This window comes from Nelumbo nucifera, chromosome 3 (genome assembly GCF_055504915.1).
Source record: "Nelumbo nucifera cultivar China Antique chromosome 3, China Antique-T2T, whole genome shotgun sequence".
Taxonomy (NCBI): domain Eukaryota; kingdom Viridiplantae; phylum Streptophyta; class Magnoliopsida; order Proteales; family Nelumbonaceae; genus Nelumbo; species Nelumbo nucifera.
In genome coordinates, this window is record NC_142651.1 from 51,932,574 (window position 1) to 51,951,211 (window position 18,638).

Below are 18,638 nucleotides of genomic sequence, written 5' to 3' on the forward strand. Positions count from 1 at the left end.
GGGTAGTTTAAGAAATCCACCATTTTATTTTTTAGGTAAATAAAACAATGACTGTTTTAGTCATAAAAACACTATTATATGGGAAATTTGTCCCATCCAAGTGTTGGCAACTACCCCATGTGGGATGGGTATCACTTACCCCAAGTAAGTAATATCCAACGAAAATAAAATTTTCATGAATCCCACATAAATTTGAAAAAAGAATATAGATATCTTGGTCAATGGAAACCAAAAATCCCATTAACCAATTCCCCCCTCAAAATCCAAAAAACTAACATTGCATTTGAATTGATTCGATTCGAGCCTGAATATAAAATGAATGGGTTTGAATATACTAGTTTCCGATCCGATACGATTCGTTTACAAAAAAATTCGATACGATTCATTTGCAACCCTTGATACACGTGTAATTTGATCCATCCGTGCTCCATAACGGGACCGGATCTGCTCCTCACACAGGACGTCTCACACTGACCTCACACGCACATCCTTGCATTGGGATCATCTCCCGTAATTATAAATTATTATTCACGGGAGATGTGCCCAATGCACGGTGGAGAAACATTTTAACTTTTGACGTTTGAACGGAGATTCAATAATTCAACCGAGTCTGGACTCTGGACCGGAGGTAGCTCAAAATAGCGGCTCGTGCCCTAGCGTTCGTCCTACTCGTTTTATAGCGAGTTCGAGCAAGGAAAAAGAGCGCAATAAAGGGCGACTTCAATTGGAAGAGGGGCTTTTTAGTTTTTAGTTTTGTCGGAGGATTTGAATCTTCGCGCGAAAATGGAAACTGAAGGTATTTGTTACCAACCTGTTCCATCTCTTTCCCTGCCATCCCAGCATTTGAACGGTTTGTTTGTCGAATTTGAATTTCTGTTATTATCTCTACATTGACTTTTTTTTTTTGGCAGGGCAACGAACCTCGTCGAACCCCTCCGCCATGCTCGCATCTCTAATGAGCAAGAGAGAGAAGCTTCAGGAAGAGCTTCGGAACATTGAAAAGCAGGTGATTTTCCCTCTTACTTTATACCTTCTTCCATACTGTTCGTTTTTATTATTTTTTGGAAGAGGAATTCCGGTTTGTACCGACTTTCTTTTCTCCTTTTTTCTTCCTTATGTTGGGGATTACGAAATTGCTCTAATGTTTAGAAAGTGGCTATTTTATATTTTATAATTGTTTCTTTCTGGTTTTGGAGTTTGATTTTCCAACTACTGCACGAAAATATTTTTAATATTGTTTGTTGCTAAGTTTTCTGAATTCCGTTCTATATTGTTGCTTAAGAACTAGTTGAACAAACAGATTCCAAAGCTTTTTGAGTTCTCCAGAAACTGTCGAACAAACTCTAGAATTTGTTTGTCCAAAAGATTCTAGAATTTTTGGTACTGAATTGATTGACATGCTATAATTGTATCATGAGTGCATGTATTCTTACCCAGCTTACCATAAAAAAATTTGTTGGATGCATAGAGACAGTGCCAATGCACTTGTTATGCTAATATTGTAGTAGGAAAAATGTTTACCAACTAGCTCAACCGACGGGAAAAAAAACACTATGGGTACATTGAATTTTTTCCACGAATGATTTTAACTTGGAAATCTAGTCATCTTGAGGAGGGATTGTTTTGCTAAACAAAATTTGAGGAGGGTTTGCATCCCAACTTTTGAGCATTTTGGGCATTCAGTTTTAGTTTTAGAATATGTTTTTTATGATGTGGATCACAGATGTAATATTTCATTTTGACTAGTTGTGTCTAGACCATGGTTGGCAAATTCACATATAATATGTGTTTTGTACGGGAGGAAGTTCATGCCAGCAATGAAGTGGAGAATAGTTTTCAGCTACGAAGCCAAATCCTTTCTGTTAGAAGAGGTTAAAGGATGTGAAGGAGTAGCCCTGAAGATCAAAGGAGGTAGGGGGACTGTCTTTCTGGATAAAGAAGGAATCTCTTGGTTTAAAGGCTTCATTGATGGATTTATCCATGCAACATATAGAACCCAGTGAAGTAATCAGATAAGTGGGAAGGGGTGATATTTATAAATGGGGAAGACCAAAACAGGAAGATTTCATCTGGATAATAGAATGCTTTATACGAAAGAAAAGCTAGCCAATTACCTTACTTAAGGCAAACTTTCAGGTAGATCAAAAGTTTTTCTGATATACTGTAGAGCTTCATAGAAGCTGGAAACTATCAACTATGGCAGTAGTGATACACAAGATCTCTGGTCAAGGAACAAAAGAAGCAGCTGAATGTAGGACACCAAAGATCTATGACTATGACAGTTTTGCCATCAGAACTGATGATTATGGTATAGAAATAAGGAGTGGATGAGAGAACAGGCTACTGGCCTCGCTGAAGAACAAAGCATCTGACTGGAAAGAAATAGAAGAAACTTTAAGGAAAAGGTTTCATATAGAATTGAAGCTTGACCTGAGATCATTTGAAGATAATTGATTTATTGCTTCTCAACCTTGGAAAGGAAATAGTAAACAATGCAGAAATGTTGCAGATAGAGTTGGTTTAATGATGATTTCCAGGTGTTGCCTAGCAACAAACATAGCACCGCAGGGAAATCTGCCCAAGAAAATTGAGGTGAGCATTATTGGTCTCCCATTCAATCTCTGGAAGGAGGTCGTGTTACAACACATTGAGGAGCATTATTGGTCTCCCATTTGATCTCTGGAAAGAGGATGTATTACAGCATATTGGGGAATTTTATGGTGGCCTTGTTGCAGTGGACAAGGAAACTTAATCTGATAGACCTCTGAGAAGCAAGGATAACTGTCATGGGTAACAAAGCAGAAATGGTTCCAACAGAATTGAACCTGCATTGTGAAGGTTTGAGGTTATCATATGACTGTTAATGTCAACATCCATAGAGAACCAGATAAAATAAGGATGAAAAAAGGTTGAGGAAGATGTGTCGGCAGCCCACAGGACACATGGAAAAATCCTGTTGAGCAGGAGGATGTACTACAGCATATTGGGGAATTTTATGGTGGCCTTGTCGCAGTGGACAAGGAGACTTAATCTGATAGACCTCTGAGAAGCAAGGATAACTGTCATGGGTAACAAAGCAGAAATGGTTCCAACAGAATTGAACCTGCATTGTGAAGGTTTGAGGTTATCATATGACTGTTAATGTCAACATCCATAGAGAACCAGATAAAATAAGGATGAAAAAAGGTTGAGGAAGATGTGTTGGCAGTCCACAGGACACATGGAAAAATCCTGTTGAGCAGGAGGGGAGGCCAAATTTTATGAACAAGGAAAGTTTTGAGAAAGCAGCCAAAAGGAGAACCAGATTAGGCGGGTTGAAAAGCCAAATTTAGATAGGGGTACAAATCAGGTGCCTGACTAGAAGAATTTACACAGCATTGCACTTGGGCTGATCCTATTCAAATTTTAACAAATGCTCAACCTGAGCCCCCCAAGTTGCAGCCCTAGATTTAGATCCACTGATGTTCAATCAAAAAGCCAAGTTCAAAAGCTTTAGAGATGTAGTAGGTGGAAAACAGGTACTACAATTGGATCTGTTACCAGGTGGTCCTTAAAGAGAGTACCAAGGTGTTAAGGGTCCATTTGGTTTGCAGTCAGAATTGAAACCCCCCGGAATCGGAATGGTCCATTCCCCTTGCCTGTTTGGTTCAGATGGGAATTGAAATCGGCTGGAATGGAATTCTCATTCCCAAGGGAGGGGGAGGGAATGGCCATTCCCTCAAATGGGGGGAATGCCATTCCACCAGGAATGGGAATTGGATTCTGATTTCGCCCAACCAAACGGTTGGAATCGGAATGGGCTATTCCGATTCCGATTCCGATTCCGATTCCAGACAGATTCCTGCAAATGAAATGGACCCTAAGTCCCTAGTTGCTAATCATCACTATCAGATTAGCATTAGTAGAGGAGCAATTTACAGATTCATGGGCCTACGATATGTAAACCAAATCAAGATTCAAGAGAGTCAGTTCATAAAACAATAGGCTAGACCAGCTCATCCTGATCCACCCCACCCATGCCACCACTCATGACTCTTTAAGTGATCATGTGATGATAGTGAATATGAGGTTGAGTACAGATGCTAAAGGTGGTCTATCATTGCTTTCCTCTTGCTTGCTAATTGTTCCCCCTACAATGGCAGATAAAGCCAGCCCAAAGGCTGCCTTATTGTGGAGACCCATGGTCTTTTACCTTGATGGACAAATCTAACCCAAAGTGCTTGAAAAGACTAAAAGATAGACCTGAAGAAGGGATCAATGAGGGTTGGGTTATTCGGATGAAGTCCAGTGGCTTTTGCATGGCTTGTGGCTATGGACAGTATTTTGACAGTCGATCACCTGAAGTCCAGAGGCTTTTGCATGGCCAATATGTGCTTTCTCTACAAAGAACAGGAGGACACTGTTACACATCTTTTTATTCATTGTAAGGTTGCTGGATTCTTGTGGAGCTTCTTCACATCAATGTTTTGATTTCCAAAATTTCAGCCAGGAAATGCTGCAGAAATTTTTCTACATGGCCAAAGTTAAGAGGAAGTAAAAAAGCAAGGATTCTTTGGAGCTGCTTACCTTTCGCTATTTGCTGGAACATCTGGAAAGAGAGAAACAGAAGAGTCTTTGAAGACAAACTCTGGAACATGAAAAAGATTGTGGCAGCTATCAGTAACTCGGTTGCAGATTGGATTCTGGTCTCTCCATCTTTTAGTCAAGTTTCTAAAGAAGATTTGAGTGACGGATTAGGGGAGATTTTGGAATATCAAATTTGTAACTTGGGTGGTTTTTAGTATGCTGCTGTGTTTAGCTTTTGTTCTGGTTGTATGAGGGGGATGCCTTATCACCTATTAGGATGTATCTTTTTCTCTTTATTTAATGAAATTTCTTTTTTATCATAAAAAAATGATGCTACAAGCATTGTGAACATTGATCCATTCATAGTGGGTGCTGAAGCCCATGGCGAAGATATCTACAGCACCAATATTCTCTTTGTAGAAGAAAGGGAGAGCCAAAAGGAAAGTGGATTATCTAGTGTTAACATGGAAAAGAATATTTCTTGTAGAAGAAGAGAAGAGATTTGAGAGAGAAAAGAGAGCAATAATGCTGGTCACCCTCTTCACTATTATTTATAGTCTAAAATAATAGAGTACAAAGACCAATATGCCCTTATAGGGCGGCTAACACATAAAACAACATAAAACAATTAAAATAACTGCTCAAAAAGGACCCGCAAGATTGCTATGGTCCCCATTTCCAATCTAAATGGCAAATAATAAAAAACTACCACTATAGATTACACAATTTGTCTAAAACCTCAACACTCCCCTTCAAGTTGGGAGTAAATGTCACACATTCCCAATTTGCGTAGGTTGTATTCAAGCTTGTTCTTTGCAACCCCTTTGGTGAAGACATCAAACAATTGTAGTTTAGAGGAGACATAAGGCAAGCAGACTTCTCTAGTTGTCACCCTTTCTCTTATGAAGTGCCTATCAACCTCAATGTGTTTAGTCCTGTCATGCTGAGTTGGATTGTGGGCAATATTGATTGCAACTTGGTTGTCACAATATAACATCATGGGCTTCTCAGCTTTTATTCCAATCTCACTTAGTAGAGATTTTACCCAAAGTAGTTCTGAAACACCATGAGCCATAGATCTATATTCAACCTCTACACTTGATCTAGCCACAATTGATTGTTTTTTACTCTTCCATGATACCAAGTTTCCTCCCACAAAGGTGCATACCCCTGATGTAGATCTCCTATCATCTAAACAACCTACCCAATTTGCATCTATGTAGGACTCCAGATTTAAATTTTCATGGTCTTAGAAAAGAATCCCTCTGCTAGGATGCTTCTTCAGGTATGCAAGTATCCTCTCAATGGCTTCCCAGTATTGAACACGAGGAGCATGTATATATTGGCTCACAATACTAACAACATAGGAGATGTCTGGACATGTCATACATAAATATAGTAGCCGACCTACCATCCTATGATATCTTCCCACATCCTTAACCAACTCACCATCCAAAGTATTAATTCTACGATTTGGGTCAGTAGGAGTATCAATTGGTTTAGTTCCTAGCTTCCTAGTCTCTTGTAGCAAGTCCAACACATACTTCCTCTGAGAGATGAAAATCCCATACTTGGATCTTGCAACTTCAATCCCTAGAAAGTGTTTCAGTTCACTTAGATCCTTGATCTCAAACTCTTGCTGTAGTGACTTCTTGAGTGCATCAATTTCCTTTAGATCATTTCCTGTAACAGCTATATCATCTACATATACAATCAATACTGACAAGAGTGCCTCTCTCCTTTTTTCAAAGAGAGTATGGTCAGATTGAGTCTATGTGTACCCAAAACGGATAAGTGCTCATCTGGACCTGTCAAACCATGCCCTAGGTGATTGTTTCAAACCATATACTGATTTTTTCAACCTGCAAACTTTTCCCTTACCAACATTCTTATAAAAACCAACTGGAATGCCCATATATACCTCCTCTTGTAGATCACCATTAAGGGAAGCATTTTTAACATCAAGCTGGAATAGAGGCCATGAACACATAGCTGCTAGGGACAAGAGAATCCGAACTGAGCTCATCTTAGCAACTGGTGCAAAAGTCTCCAGGTAATCAATACCATAGGTCTGTGTATACCCTTTTGCAACCAACCTTGCCTTGTACCTCTCTATGTTGCCATCAACCTTGTATTTCACAGTGAACACCTATTTGCATCCAATTGTCTCTTTGTTTGTAGGAAGATAAACTTTTTCCCATGTTTGATTCTTAACCAAGGTTTCCATTTCTTCTTGCATAGCTAGTTTTCACTCAAGTTTGGAGAGAGCCTCACTAACATTCCTGGCTATAGAATAGAATCCAAGGAAGAAAGGAAAGCACAGTAGGAGGGTGATAAGGCACTGCAGGAGAGATGGTGTGAAATGCAATTGGCTGTACACTTTCTCTTTCATTTGTGGAGTGCAATGGGAAGATCAAGATCGGTGGGATCAACTGCTACAACAGTTTTAGGTACGAAAACATCACTATCAGGGGAAATAACAGGCTCAGGCTCAAGGGAAATACTTGGAATTGTATCAGCCCAACCTGGGATCTCAAATGGACTGATGGAGAGTGGTGCAAGTTCTTCTATCTGAGCATGTGTGGAGTCAACCCTCTTTTGGTGGCGCTAATAGACCTGTGAGGCTGGCCGTAGTGGATTAGACAGTGGGACTGTAGCTGCTGATGGTGGAATAGGTGGATTAGATGAAGGAATAAATGCCACTGGAAGAGGGATAGGTTGTGAGTTCTCCTCCCCAAAACACTCCCCCTGAGGAGAACCACCCAAGAAAAAGAAAGTAGACTCAAAAAAGGTAACATCCATAGTGACAAACGTGCTCCCTAACACTGGATCATAACAACAATATCCCTTTGGTTTTGAGCATACCCAAGGAAAACACATTTCTTGGCCTTAGGATCCAATTTCTTGCGATGAGGACCAAGAATGTGAACAAAGGAGACACACCCAAAGACTCTCAAAGGTATATGAAATATCTCCCCCATAGATTTCAAGGTGCCAAGGCGAGGCTAGGCAATAGGGGGCTGTGCCTTGTCGCCTAGGCACCTGCCTAGGCGATGGATTTTTCAAGTAAAAACATGTATCCTAGGGTAGTTCCCTAGGTTCCATAATCATATTTCTTTAACAAATATCCATAATTTTCCTAAGAAAAGTATAAATTTCATGTTAAAGTATAGAAAATCAACACATTCCAACATATTCATGAGAAGAAAAAGAAGAAAGAAAAGAAAATTCAAAAAATATAGGGGCTGAATCCCTATTTCTGTTATAGGAAAAGAAGAAGAAATTAGTATATAAACACACAAAATTAGTAAAGAAAAAGAAGAAAATGTGTTGATTGGACAACATTTTATGTTCTTCCTTACTTATTGGTTCAGGTTTTGAAGTATTTGAGGGTTCAATACAGCATTTAGCAATGTTTGTGTTGATTAAACTCTAACAAATAAGAAAATTATAAAAAGAAATTGGTATATAAGCACATAAAATGAATGCTTTAGTTTAAAAATGTCTATTTTATAATTATAACCTCAAAAAATTAAGAATATAAAAGTTTTTTATAACACACACTATAGAAAACTACTTGGTGATTAGGTGAGGCGAGCCTCCAAGGGCGCCTTGTCGCCTAGGTGTTGCATTGACAACTATGATCTCCCCATCTGGAAAAAGCAAGATGAAAGGTGCCTTGAAAACCCCAAAGTACGTGAGGGAACATGGTTAATCAAATACACGGTTGTGAGAACTGCATCCCCCCAAAAACAAATAGGAATTGAGGCACACACCATAAGGCTCTTTGCCACTTCCACAATATGTTTATTCTTCCTCTCTTCTACCCCATTCTGTTGCAGTGTGTATGCACAACTACTTTGATGAATCACACCATGCTCCAAAAAGTATGAGGACAAGTCCTTCTCAAAGTATTCTCTAGCATTATTTGATCTGAAGACTTTAGTCCTCACTCCAAATTGTGTGAGAACCATCTATTAGAATTGTCGCACCAAAATGGGTACTTCATCATCACGTGATCTCATCAGATATATCCAAGAATACCATGTATGATCATCCACAAACAAGAGAAAATAACGGTAACCACCCATGGAAGAAATGTGGTAAGGACCCCATACATTAGTATGAACAATATCAAAAGCAAAGGAACTTCTTTCATTACTTGGTTTAAAAGAATGTTTACAATGCTTTCCTAACTCACATTCTGAACTAGACAACTGAACAGACTTAAACAACTTTGGAAACAAAAACCTCAATGAAATGAAAGAAAGATGACCCAAATGATTATGCTAGAGCATAATCTGACTCATTGACTCTGATTCACTACTACTGTTGCTATTAACATGACGACTCTGATGCCTCAGAATCTCATCTAGAAGCTAGACTCCATTCACCTCACAACCACTCCCAATCATCCTTTTTGATTCTAGATCCTGCAAAACACAATTAACAGGAAGAAAGGTCACTGAACAATTCAAATTTTTTATCAGAGAGCTTATTGAAAGAAGATTAGTGTGGAGTTTAGGGACATGTAAGACAGAGGATAAAGTAATGTTATTAGTCACTCTAACTGTCCCTTTTCTAGCAATGGAAATATGGGAACCATTTGCTGTAGAGACTCTATCTCTACCAGAGCACAATTGGTAAGAACTAAAGGGGGTAGATATATTTGTCATGTGCTTAGATGCTCCTGAGTCCATAATCCAGAGAGGCCCCTCCTTACCTGAGGTGGATACATGATTTGCAACTGCATATGAACTACCTGTATGAGCAAAGGAAGTAGTATGGTTGGCTCTTGCACTGGTCTTGCAATAGTCACACACCAAGTCCTTCTTGTCCTCCTTTCTAGTCTCACTACTCTCCCAGTCTCCATTTGGCTTAGATTTAACTGTACTAACCATAGCTGACTGATTAATCCCAGGTTGTCTCAACATGGCATTCCTCTTGCTCTCCTCCCCAGAGACAAAGGCATAAGCTTGAGAAAGAATCACACTTTCTCTAGAAAGGAGATGCTGCCTGGCAATGTCGAATTCAAGGTTCAGCCCAGCCAAGAACTCAAAAACCCTATTCTTTTCTACCAATCATGATATGTTGCTGCATCCTTCATACTCTCCCAAACTACAGTTTCTAAGTGGTCGATCTCCTGCTAAAGAGTTTTCAGCATGGAGAAATAGTTGGCAAGAGATCTATCTCCCTATTTTGTACTAATCACCTTATTCCTTAACTGATAGGCTCTAGCTACATTTTGTTTCTTGGAATAGGTTTCAGTCACTCCATCCCAAATCTCCTTTGCAGTATTAGCCCACAAAAAAATTTTACCAATGTGAGGTAACATAGAGTTACACAACTAGGTCATCACCATGTAATTCTCATGTACTCACCGGGAGGGATTTGTATCAAGTTTCTTCTCCTCCCCAGTGATGTACCCCAGTTTCCCACAAGCACCGAAGGCCATCTTGGCTGATTCTGCCCGTTCTAGATAATTTGTGCCATCAAACTTCACTACAGTAATAATTCCAAACCTAAAAATATCACTACTACCTCTAACACCCAGACCCATGTTACCGGTGGATTTCTGCTCGGTACTCCAACGCTCCATTTTACTTCAAACACTTCAAAAGCAGAAAATAATTAGGTAGAGAGCCTCAAAGATCAAATCAATCTCACACAAAAAGGTAACAAACCTTTTCGGAAGAAAAAAACCCTATCTGGAGGGAAATCTCTCTCCTCCTATTGTCTTCCATCAGAGAGAAAAGTGAATCGGCCACTCCAGAAGGCCCAGAAAATTCCAGAAACCTAACCTCCCCCTATAGAATAGTTAGAGAAGTCCAACAATACCTGAGCACCAAAGAGTCCAACTTGACTAGGACTCTTTCCTGCACTTCAGTTCTTCCTGATTTTGATGCTAAAACATAGATCACCCTCCTGATGACTAGATCACACCAAAGAATCCAAGAACTGGGCAATCTGAAGTAGATCGACTAGTCCTTTATCTCCTCATGCAATCTGTTGATCTAGGACTGCATGGAAAAAACTCCAAGAAACCCTAGCCGAGCTCTGATACCAACCAAGTAGAAAAGTGCTGAAATAAAAAATCACTTCCTCTAGGTGCAAATCCAAAGGAAAGTAGGTTCTGGAATCCGTTGGTTGAAAAATTTGAAAAAAGATTGGCAGCTTGGAAGAGGAACTACATCTTCGTGGGCGGTAGAGTTACTTTGATTAAAGCAACTTTAGCCAACTTGCCTTTATACTTCCTGTCAGTCTTTAGAACTCCTAAAGGGGAGGCAAAGAGGTTGGAAAAACTGATGAGGGACTTCCTATGGAAACTTAGTGAAGAGGGAAAAGATCACTTGATTATGTGGGAGGTGGTGAGTCGGATAAAAAAAGGAGTAGGCTTAGGGAATGTGGTGAGTAAGAATGAGGCTCTTTTAGGTAGTTCTGAATCAGGTTGGGATGTGGGGGTATCTTGAAGGGCTTTGCTCACAACACCTTGGAAGGCTATCTCTGGCATTCTCCCTAAATTCCTCAGGTTTGTAAGGTACGATGCTTGTTCTGGAAACTCTATTCTTTTTTGGGAAGATATTTGGGTGAGCACTCAACCCCTAAAAGACCGTTTCCCTTCTCTCTATTCCATCTCCCTCTTTAAAAAGAAACCCATTTCTTGGTTCCTTCCCCCCCGGTTTGTCCTTTGGCTTTAAATTGGGATTTTGGGTTTCGGAGAGGGTTAAGGGATGAAGAATTTCATTGTGTTTCAGAGCTGTTGTTGCTTCTAGATTCGGTGTGCCTGGACCCCACTAACCTGGACAAAATAGTCCGGGCTCTAAACCCGGTTTGTTCTTTCACTTGAACATCTTTCTTTAAAGCCCTTTGCTCTAACCCTTTCTCTCAGATCTTCCCTGTTAAAGAGGTTTGGTCAAGGCCAATACCCCCCAAAGTAGCAGTGTTCTGTTGGGAAGCCTATTATGTTAAGATCAGTACTGTGGAAAACTTGCAAAAGAAGAAACCTTTTTTGTGTTTGTGCCCAAATTGGTGCTTTATGTGTAAAGTGAAGGGTGAGGACTGTAACCATTTGCTGATATCGTGCTCCTTTGCTGCCAATATTTGGAATTGGGTTGCTTCTTTATTTGGGTGAAGGTGGAATTTGTCCTCTGAAGTAAAGCTGCTGTTCACTCCAGATGCTCTTGGGAGATTGACAAAAAGGGGGAAGATAATGTGGAAATGTATCAGAGCTGCCACCTTGTGGATTTTATGGGAGGAGAGAAATGCTAGAATATTTCAAGAAAAGGAAAGAAGTCTTGCTGAAGTCAAGGAATGTATATTGACAAAGACAATTTCATGGCTGAAATCTTCACAATTGTTGGCAGATTTATCCTTTGATGACTTAAGGAGAAATTGGGAAGCAGTGGCTTCTACAGTCTCCACTAAGAACAAATTATAAGTTGAATGGAAACCCCCACCGGATGGAGTGGTAAAATTGAACTTTGATGGCAGCCAAGGTAACCCAGGGCCATCCGGAATTGGAGGGATTCTGAGAGATAAAGACAGCAATATGTTGTCTCTTTTCTCAGGACCAGTGGGTGAAGGTGATTCTGTAAGGGCAGAGGTACTAGCAGTGGTACAAGGTATACAGATGGCTAGTCAATTAGGAGTGAACAATTTGTTAGTAGAAGGAGATTCCAAGGTAGTAGTGGGCTGGCTGAATAGCCCAGACACAGTTTGTTGGGGCTATAGGGATCTGTTAAAGAAAGTTAAATGGATGACAAGAAATATGACTGTTAGGTTCCAGTGGGTTAGCAGATCAGCAAATGTAATGGCCGATTCTCCGGCCAAGCAAGGGGTGATCTGTTTTGGGCTACTTTGTAATTTGTATCTCAGGTTTGGGCATGTTTAGTGTTTATGATTCAATCCTTGGGGGAGGTAACATCTTGTGCCTCTTCCTAGGCTGCTTGTATTTCTGATATTTATTTCAATAAAATTACCCTCATTTATAAAAAAAAAGTATACTTCTTGTAGAAGAAGAGAAGAAAGGAGAAAAGGAAGAGGAGATTTGAGAGAGAAAAAAGAGCAATAATGCTGGCCGCCCTCTTCACTATTATTTATAGTCTAAAATAATAAAGAGTACAAAGACCAATATGCCCTTATAGGGCAGTTAACACATAAAACAGCATAAAACAATTAAAATAACTGCTCAAAAAGGACCCAACAAGAGTGATGTGGTCCCCACTTCCAATCTAAATGGTAAATAATAAAAAACTACCACTATAGACTACACAATTTGTCTAAAACATTAACAGCCTGCACTCTACAGACAATTGGTTGACAAGGAGACTCTAGGATGGACCATGGTGTTGAGGGGATTTCAACATGATCTATTTTACAAAAGGCTGATGCAAAAATCACCATAAGTATAGGAAAACTCTTATCTACATATGTGCTTTAAGAGATTTTCTCATGCTTCAAGCTAATTTTACATGGTTTAACTAGGGATTCTAATGGATTAAGTTTGGCTCAACTTGAATTTGATCCATTGTTACTCCAACCCTACTTGACTAGTTAGATAGAACTGTTGAACATGACTTGACCCATCCAGCGATTAGTACTTCTATTGTTATTCAATGCTATGTTTACAATCATTTAATACCACAATGTCAATGGGTTGGGTTTGGTGTTGGTTAGCCTCAATCTGAATGCAAAATGAAACCCCACTGAGATTAACTAGCTGATAATGTTGGGTCAAAGTGGATTTACCACTTAACACATCACCCTTCTAACTAGCTCGTCACCTGAGCTGCTAAAAAAATTCTCAGATCTCTCTCTTACCGCAAGGTTGCAGCTGCTGGAATAGTTCTCCAAACCTACCTTCCTCTTTTGCCTAGACCCCCAGCCTCCAAGGCTTCAACCCTTCAGGTGTTCTCTAAGAGAGTGTGGCTGGCACTAACTTATATTTATGAGCCTGCATAAATGGTCATACACTTCCCAAGAAGCTTTACAATGTAGTACAAATAAGTGATCTGCAGTCTCCCTCTCTGCCCCACAGTGAGAGCACACAGCTGAGTGCTTGTAATGATAAACCCCTCCTCTGGAAACTGTCTGGCTGTCCCTGGTAAGACACTTCCCTAATACTGCCAACCATAATAAGAAGGCTGCTTTGGAGGGAACATGGGGAAGCAAAGTCTCTTTTTGTGTGAAATCTGACTCTGGGTTACTTTTCAGTTGGTTGAAAAGAGATTTAACAGAAAATTCTCCTGACCTTTCCCACCTTTGAACTCTTTTATCATTTTAATTAGGCTGTAGGTTTATGCCATTGAGGGTCTCAATCAAAGCATCCAGATTTTCTATTTCCAAATTTTTAAATGCCTTCTAATTTCTAAAGATTAGGCAACAGGTTACTTTTTGTGACTTCCAATAATCTGACACTTGGTATCTCTGTTGATTGCTAGCACAGATAATAGAAAAGGGAACCCCTTAACCACACCAAACATCCCTCCAGAAACTTGCTCTGACACCTGAACTTATTTTCTACACGACTCCTTGAAGGAAATTTCTGTGAAACTTACCAAGACCCCTCCAAATGGAACAGCCATAAGGCTCATCACTAATACCTGGTAGCTAAAATTTCTTGTTCTGAATTTCTCAGCTGTGATCTGTCTCCAGAGCCCTTGATGTTGGGTGCTAAACCTCCAGAACTATTTTCCAATTAATGCTGCATTTACCAATTTGTGACTTTTAGTTCCTAAGCCCCCCAAATTCCATGAGTTGGCACACTTGATCCCAATTTACCAAGTGTATTTTCTTCTTCTCTTTCTAGCCTCTCCATATTCCATAGGAAATCCCTTTGCTCTCTTTCCAGCTTCTCCGCTATTTTTGATGGCAATCTAAACTAGGACATGAAATAGGTTCGGAGTTGGGATAATGTACTTTTCAGAAGTGTGGTTTTGGCTCCCATAGATATAGATGTTTGGAATTCCATCGAGCTAGTCTCTTGTCCAAATGCTCCACAACAAGATTCCATAAAGATTTTGAGGTGCATTTAGCCCCCAAAGGTAGATAAGTTGTTGGGAGCTTACCCACCTTGCAGCCAAGGATTCCTGCCATGTCTTCTGCCCCTGCCATGCCAATATTTGATCACTATCTCATCCTAATCCACCAATTCTTTCTTAGTGGTGGTCCAACCCCTTGTTTGCATTAAAAACATTTGGCTAACCCATCCATCTTTCAAAACAGATGTTAGGCCTTGACGGGAGGGAAAGGTGGTTGCAAGATGAAAGGGTTTCAAATTTTGGAAGATACTACAAATGTTAAAGGGAAAATTACAATCATGAAATAAAGAAGTCTTTAGGCAATTAGAGAGAAAGAAATCAATCTTGAACCAAATTGAGAATTGGATAAGTTGGAGGAAAGGAGAGAAATGTCTAAGAGAGACAAAGATAGTAGACAACAATGAAAAAAAGTGCTAGGTGTAATTTTGAGTTGGAAAGATAGATTGGAGACAAATTCTTGGTGCAAGTGGATCAAAGAAGGGCATGAAAACTCTATTTTTTGTTTCATTCACTAGCTAATGGGAGGAATAAAAAGATTAATACATAGAAAGAATTACAAAAGAGATTGTTACCTTTTTCAAAAAGTTGTATGGAACTCTATCCCATTGAATTCATATTGAGGGCCTGGGTTGGGTAATCTTAGAGAGTACTCTTGTGTGAGATATGGAGAAGCCTTTTGATGTTGATGAAATAAGAAAGGGCCTATGAACTATGTAATCATTCATGGAGAGAGAGAGACGAGAGAGAGAAAGAGAAGAAGAGGAAGATACGATTGAGAGAAAAAGAAAAACCTACTTCTGGCTGCCGCCAGTTCATTATTTATATTAACTTAATATAAAAAGAATGGAAATTACAAGTATGCCCCTGGCGGCACTCCCTAGAAACAAACTAATAAGAAGGAAAGAAAATAACTAACTGACAACATCTTAAGAAAACAACCCACTAACAACAACTATAAAATAACAATTAAATAATCCTCACAACACTCCCCCTCAAGTTGGGCTGAATATGTCTATCTTGCCCATCTTGTCACATAACTCATTGTGCCGCGAGTATGGAAGTCCTTTTGTGAGGACATCAGCGAGTTGTTCCTTGGAGTTGACATAAGGGATGCAGATTTCCCTTTTTCCCAATTTCTCCCTTATGAAGTGTTTGTCCACCTCAATGTGCTTGGTCCTCTCATGTAGGACAGGGTTGCTGGCGATGTTTATGGCTGCCTTGTTGTCACAGTAAAGAGACATGGGATTATGAACCACAACTCCAAGCTCCCCTAGAAGATTCTTTAGCCAAAGGACTTCAGCCACCCCATGTGCCATAGCTCTATATTCAGCTTCAGCACTTGACCTTGTTACCACACTTTGTTTCTTGCTTTTACAGGTCACTAGGTTTCCTCCCACTAATGTGCAATACCCACTCGTGGACTTTCTGTCATCCACAATCCCTGCCCAATCAATATCTGTAAAGACTTCCACCTTTAGGTGATTATGTTTACTGAATGGTAGACCTGTTCCGGGATACTTTTTCAAGTATCTAAGAACTCTCTCTACTGCCTCCATGTGTGGTTTCTTAGGAGAGTGCATGAATTGTCTTAGAACCCCAACTGAATAGGCAATGTCTGGACGGGTCATGGACAAATAAATCAGCTTTCCCACTAACCTTTGGAACTGTTTCACATCTTTTAGAGGTTCACCATCACAGTCACCCAACTTGTGGTCAACATCCATGGGTGTATCTGCTGGCCTTGCACCTAATTTGCCTGTGTCCTGTAATAGATCAAGGGTATATTTCCTTTGAGAAATGAAGATACCCTTTTCTGTGCGGGCGACTTCAATTCCAAGGAAATACTTCAGGGGACCTAAATCTTTCACTTCAAATTTAGATGCAAGGAATTGTTTCAATTTTTGTATTTCTGAACTCCAACTTCTTGTAATGATGATATCATCCACATACACTATCAATACAACAACCTGTTCCTGACATCTCTTCACAAAGAGTGTATGATCAAACTGACATTGTTTGAAGCCCATCTACTGAACTGCCATGTGAAACTTATTGAACCAAGCTTTGGGAGATTGTTTTAAACCATAAAGAGACTTTCTCAGCTTGCACACCTTATTTTCACTTCCCTTGGCACAAAATCTAGGGGTTAAACCATGTATACTTCCTCTTCTAAGTCACCATTCAAAAAAGCATTCTTTATGTCCAGTTGATGCAATTCCCAGTCAAAATTAGCAGCTAATGACAGGAGAACCCTAATTGAGTTCATCTTAGCTACTGGAGCAAAAGTCTCATCATAGTCAACCCCGTACACTTGAGTGTACCCTTTGGCTACTAATCTTGCTTTGTACCTTTCAACTGTTCCGTCTGCCTTGTGTTTAACTGTAAACACCCACTTACACCCCACAGGGTCTTTCCCCTTTGGAAGATCCACCAATTCCCAAGTTTGATTTTTATGAATAGCATTAATCTCCTCCTTCATGGCATCTGTCCATTCGGGGCATTTTAAGGCTTCTGCAACATTTCTGGGAACAGGGATGCAATCAACTACAGATAGAAAGGCTCGGTATGAGGGGGAAATGTGATCATAGGAGACAAACTGGGTAATGGGGTGTTTGGTAGTGCATGACCTGACAACCTTTCTTTGAGCAATAGGAATGTCAAGGTCATCCACAGTAGGAGTAGGGGTATCAATAGGTGCAACAAGGATTGGACTTACCTCCTTGGAGTCTAACGGCATCGGTTGCTCAATGTTTGGCTGCTCCACATCTCTATCACATTGCTGATCTCTACGACGTGTACGTTGGAAGACACGAAAAGGAGCAGGGTCCGGAATAGAAGGAAGAGAGACTTGGCGGACCTGAACCTACTTCTCCTCTTCCACACTACTACTCTCCCCCTGAGGAAAAGTAGGGAAGAATGGTTCAGACTCAAAGGACACATCCATAGACACAAAGAACTTATGACTAACGGGATCAAAGCACCGATACCCTTTTTGAGAGGAGGGATACCCCAGAAAGATACAAGGAATGGACCGACGGTCTAACTTACCTCGAGACGGAGACAAATCATGGACAAAGGCACGACAACCAAAAACTCTCATGGGAATGCAAAATAAAGGGGATTGAGGAAACAACAACTGATGAGGGGTCATGTAGTTCAACACTTTGAAGGGCATGCGATTGATGACATAAGCAACTGCAAGTATAGCATCCATCCAAAACCTTTTTGGAACATTCATGTGTAACATCATCCCGCGAGCTACCTCAAGGAGGTGTCTGTTTTTTCTTTCTGCAACACCATTTTATTGTGGTGTTCTGGCACATGAGCTCCTATGAATAGATCCGTGGGAGGCAAAGAACTCATTGAGCTCACTATGGAAGTATTCTTTTGCATTGTCAGATTGGAAGATCTGTATTTCAACATGGAACTGCGTAAATACCATCCTCTGGAAGTCTTTCACAATCTTTGGAACTTCATCTCTACTACGCATAGGGAATACCCATGTATAGCGAGAGTAGTCATCGATCAATGTGATAAAGTACTTATATCTGCCCTTAGAGTTTACAGTAGTAGGCCCCCATACATCACAATACACAACATGAAAAGGAACACTTGATCTTTTATTATTTGAGTGAAAAGTTGTTCTACATTGTTTGCTCAACTGACACATTTGACACTGGAACTCTGATACTGAACATGACTTAAACAAAACCGGAAACAAAGACTTTACTATTTCAAAAGAAACATGACCTAACCGACTATGCCACAAACAAATTTGACTCTTATTTGACTAGCTATGTGAATCTGAGGATGACACCGAGAGACCAACTTTGTTGTTGAGAATGTAGAGACCATCCACTAAGCTCCCTCTACCAATCGTCCTCCCAGAAGTTAGGCCCTGAAAAACACATGAGCCAGGAAAAAAGGTTACACTGCAGTTTAAAGAGCTTGTAATACTACTAATTGAAAGCAAATTTATAGGAAGTTGAGGGACATGCAATACACAATTCAGGTTAAGGCCATGGGGAAGAG

At 40.1% G+C, this 18,638-nt stretch overlaps 1 protein-coding gene across 1 annotated transcript in view; it reads left to right on the forward strand.

The window, feature by feature from the left end:
- Window positions 1–600: 600 nt before the first annotated feature.
- The window catches only part of LOC104600869 (histone acetyltransferase subunit NuA4-domain protein), a 45,432-nt gene continuing 27,394 nt past the window's right edge, over window positions 601–18,638 (forward strand). Inside the window, exons 1-2 of the mRNA XM_010264015.3 lie at window positions 601–796; window positions 912–1,006. Of these exons, the coding sequence (XP_010262317.1) occupies window positions 784–796; window positions 912–1,006 (108 nt within the window). The 5' untranslated portion in view covers window positions 601–783. The remainder of the gene's footprint in view (window positions 797–911; window positions 1,007–18,638) is intronic.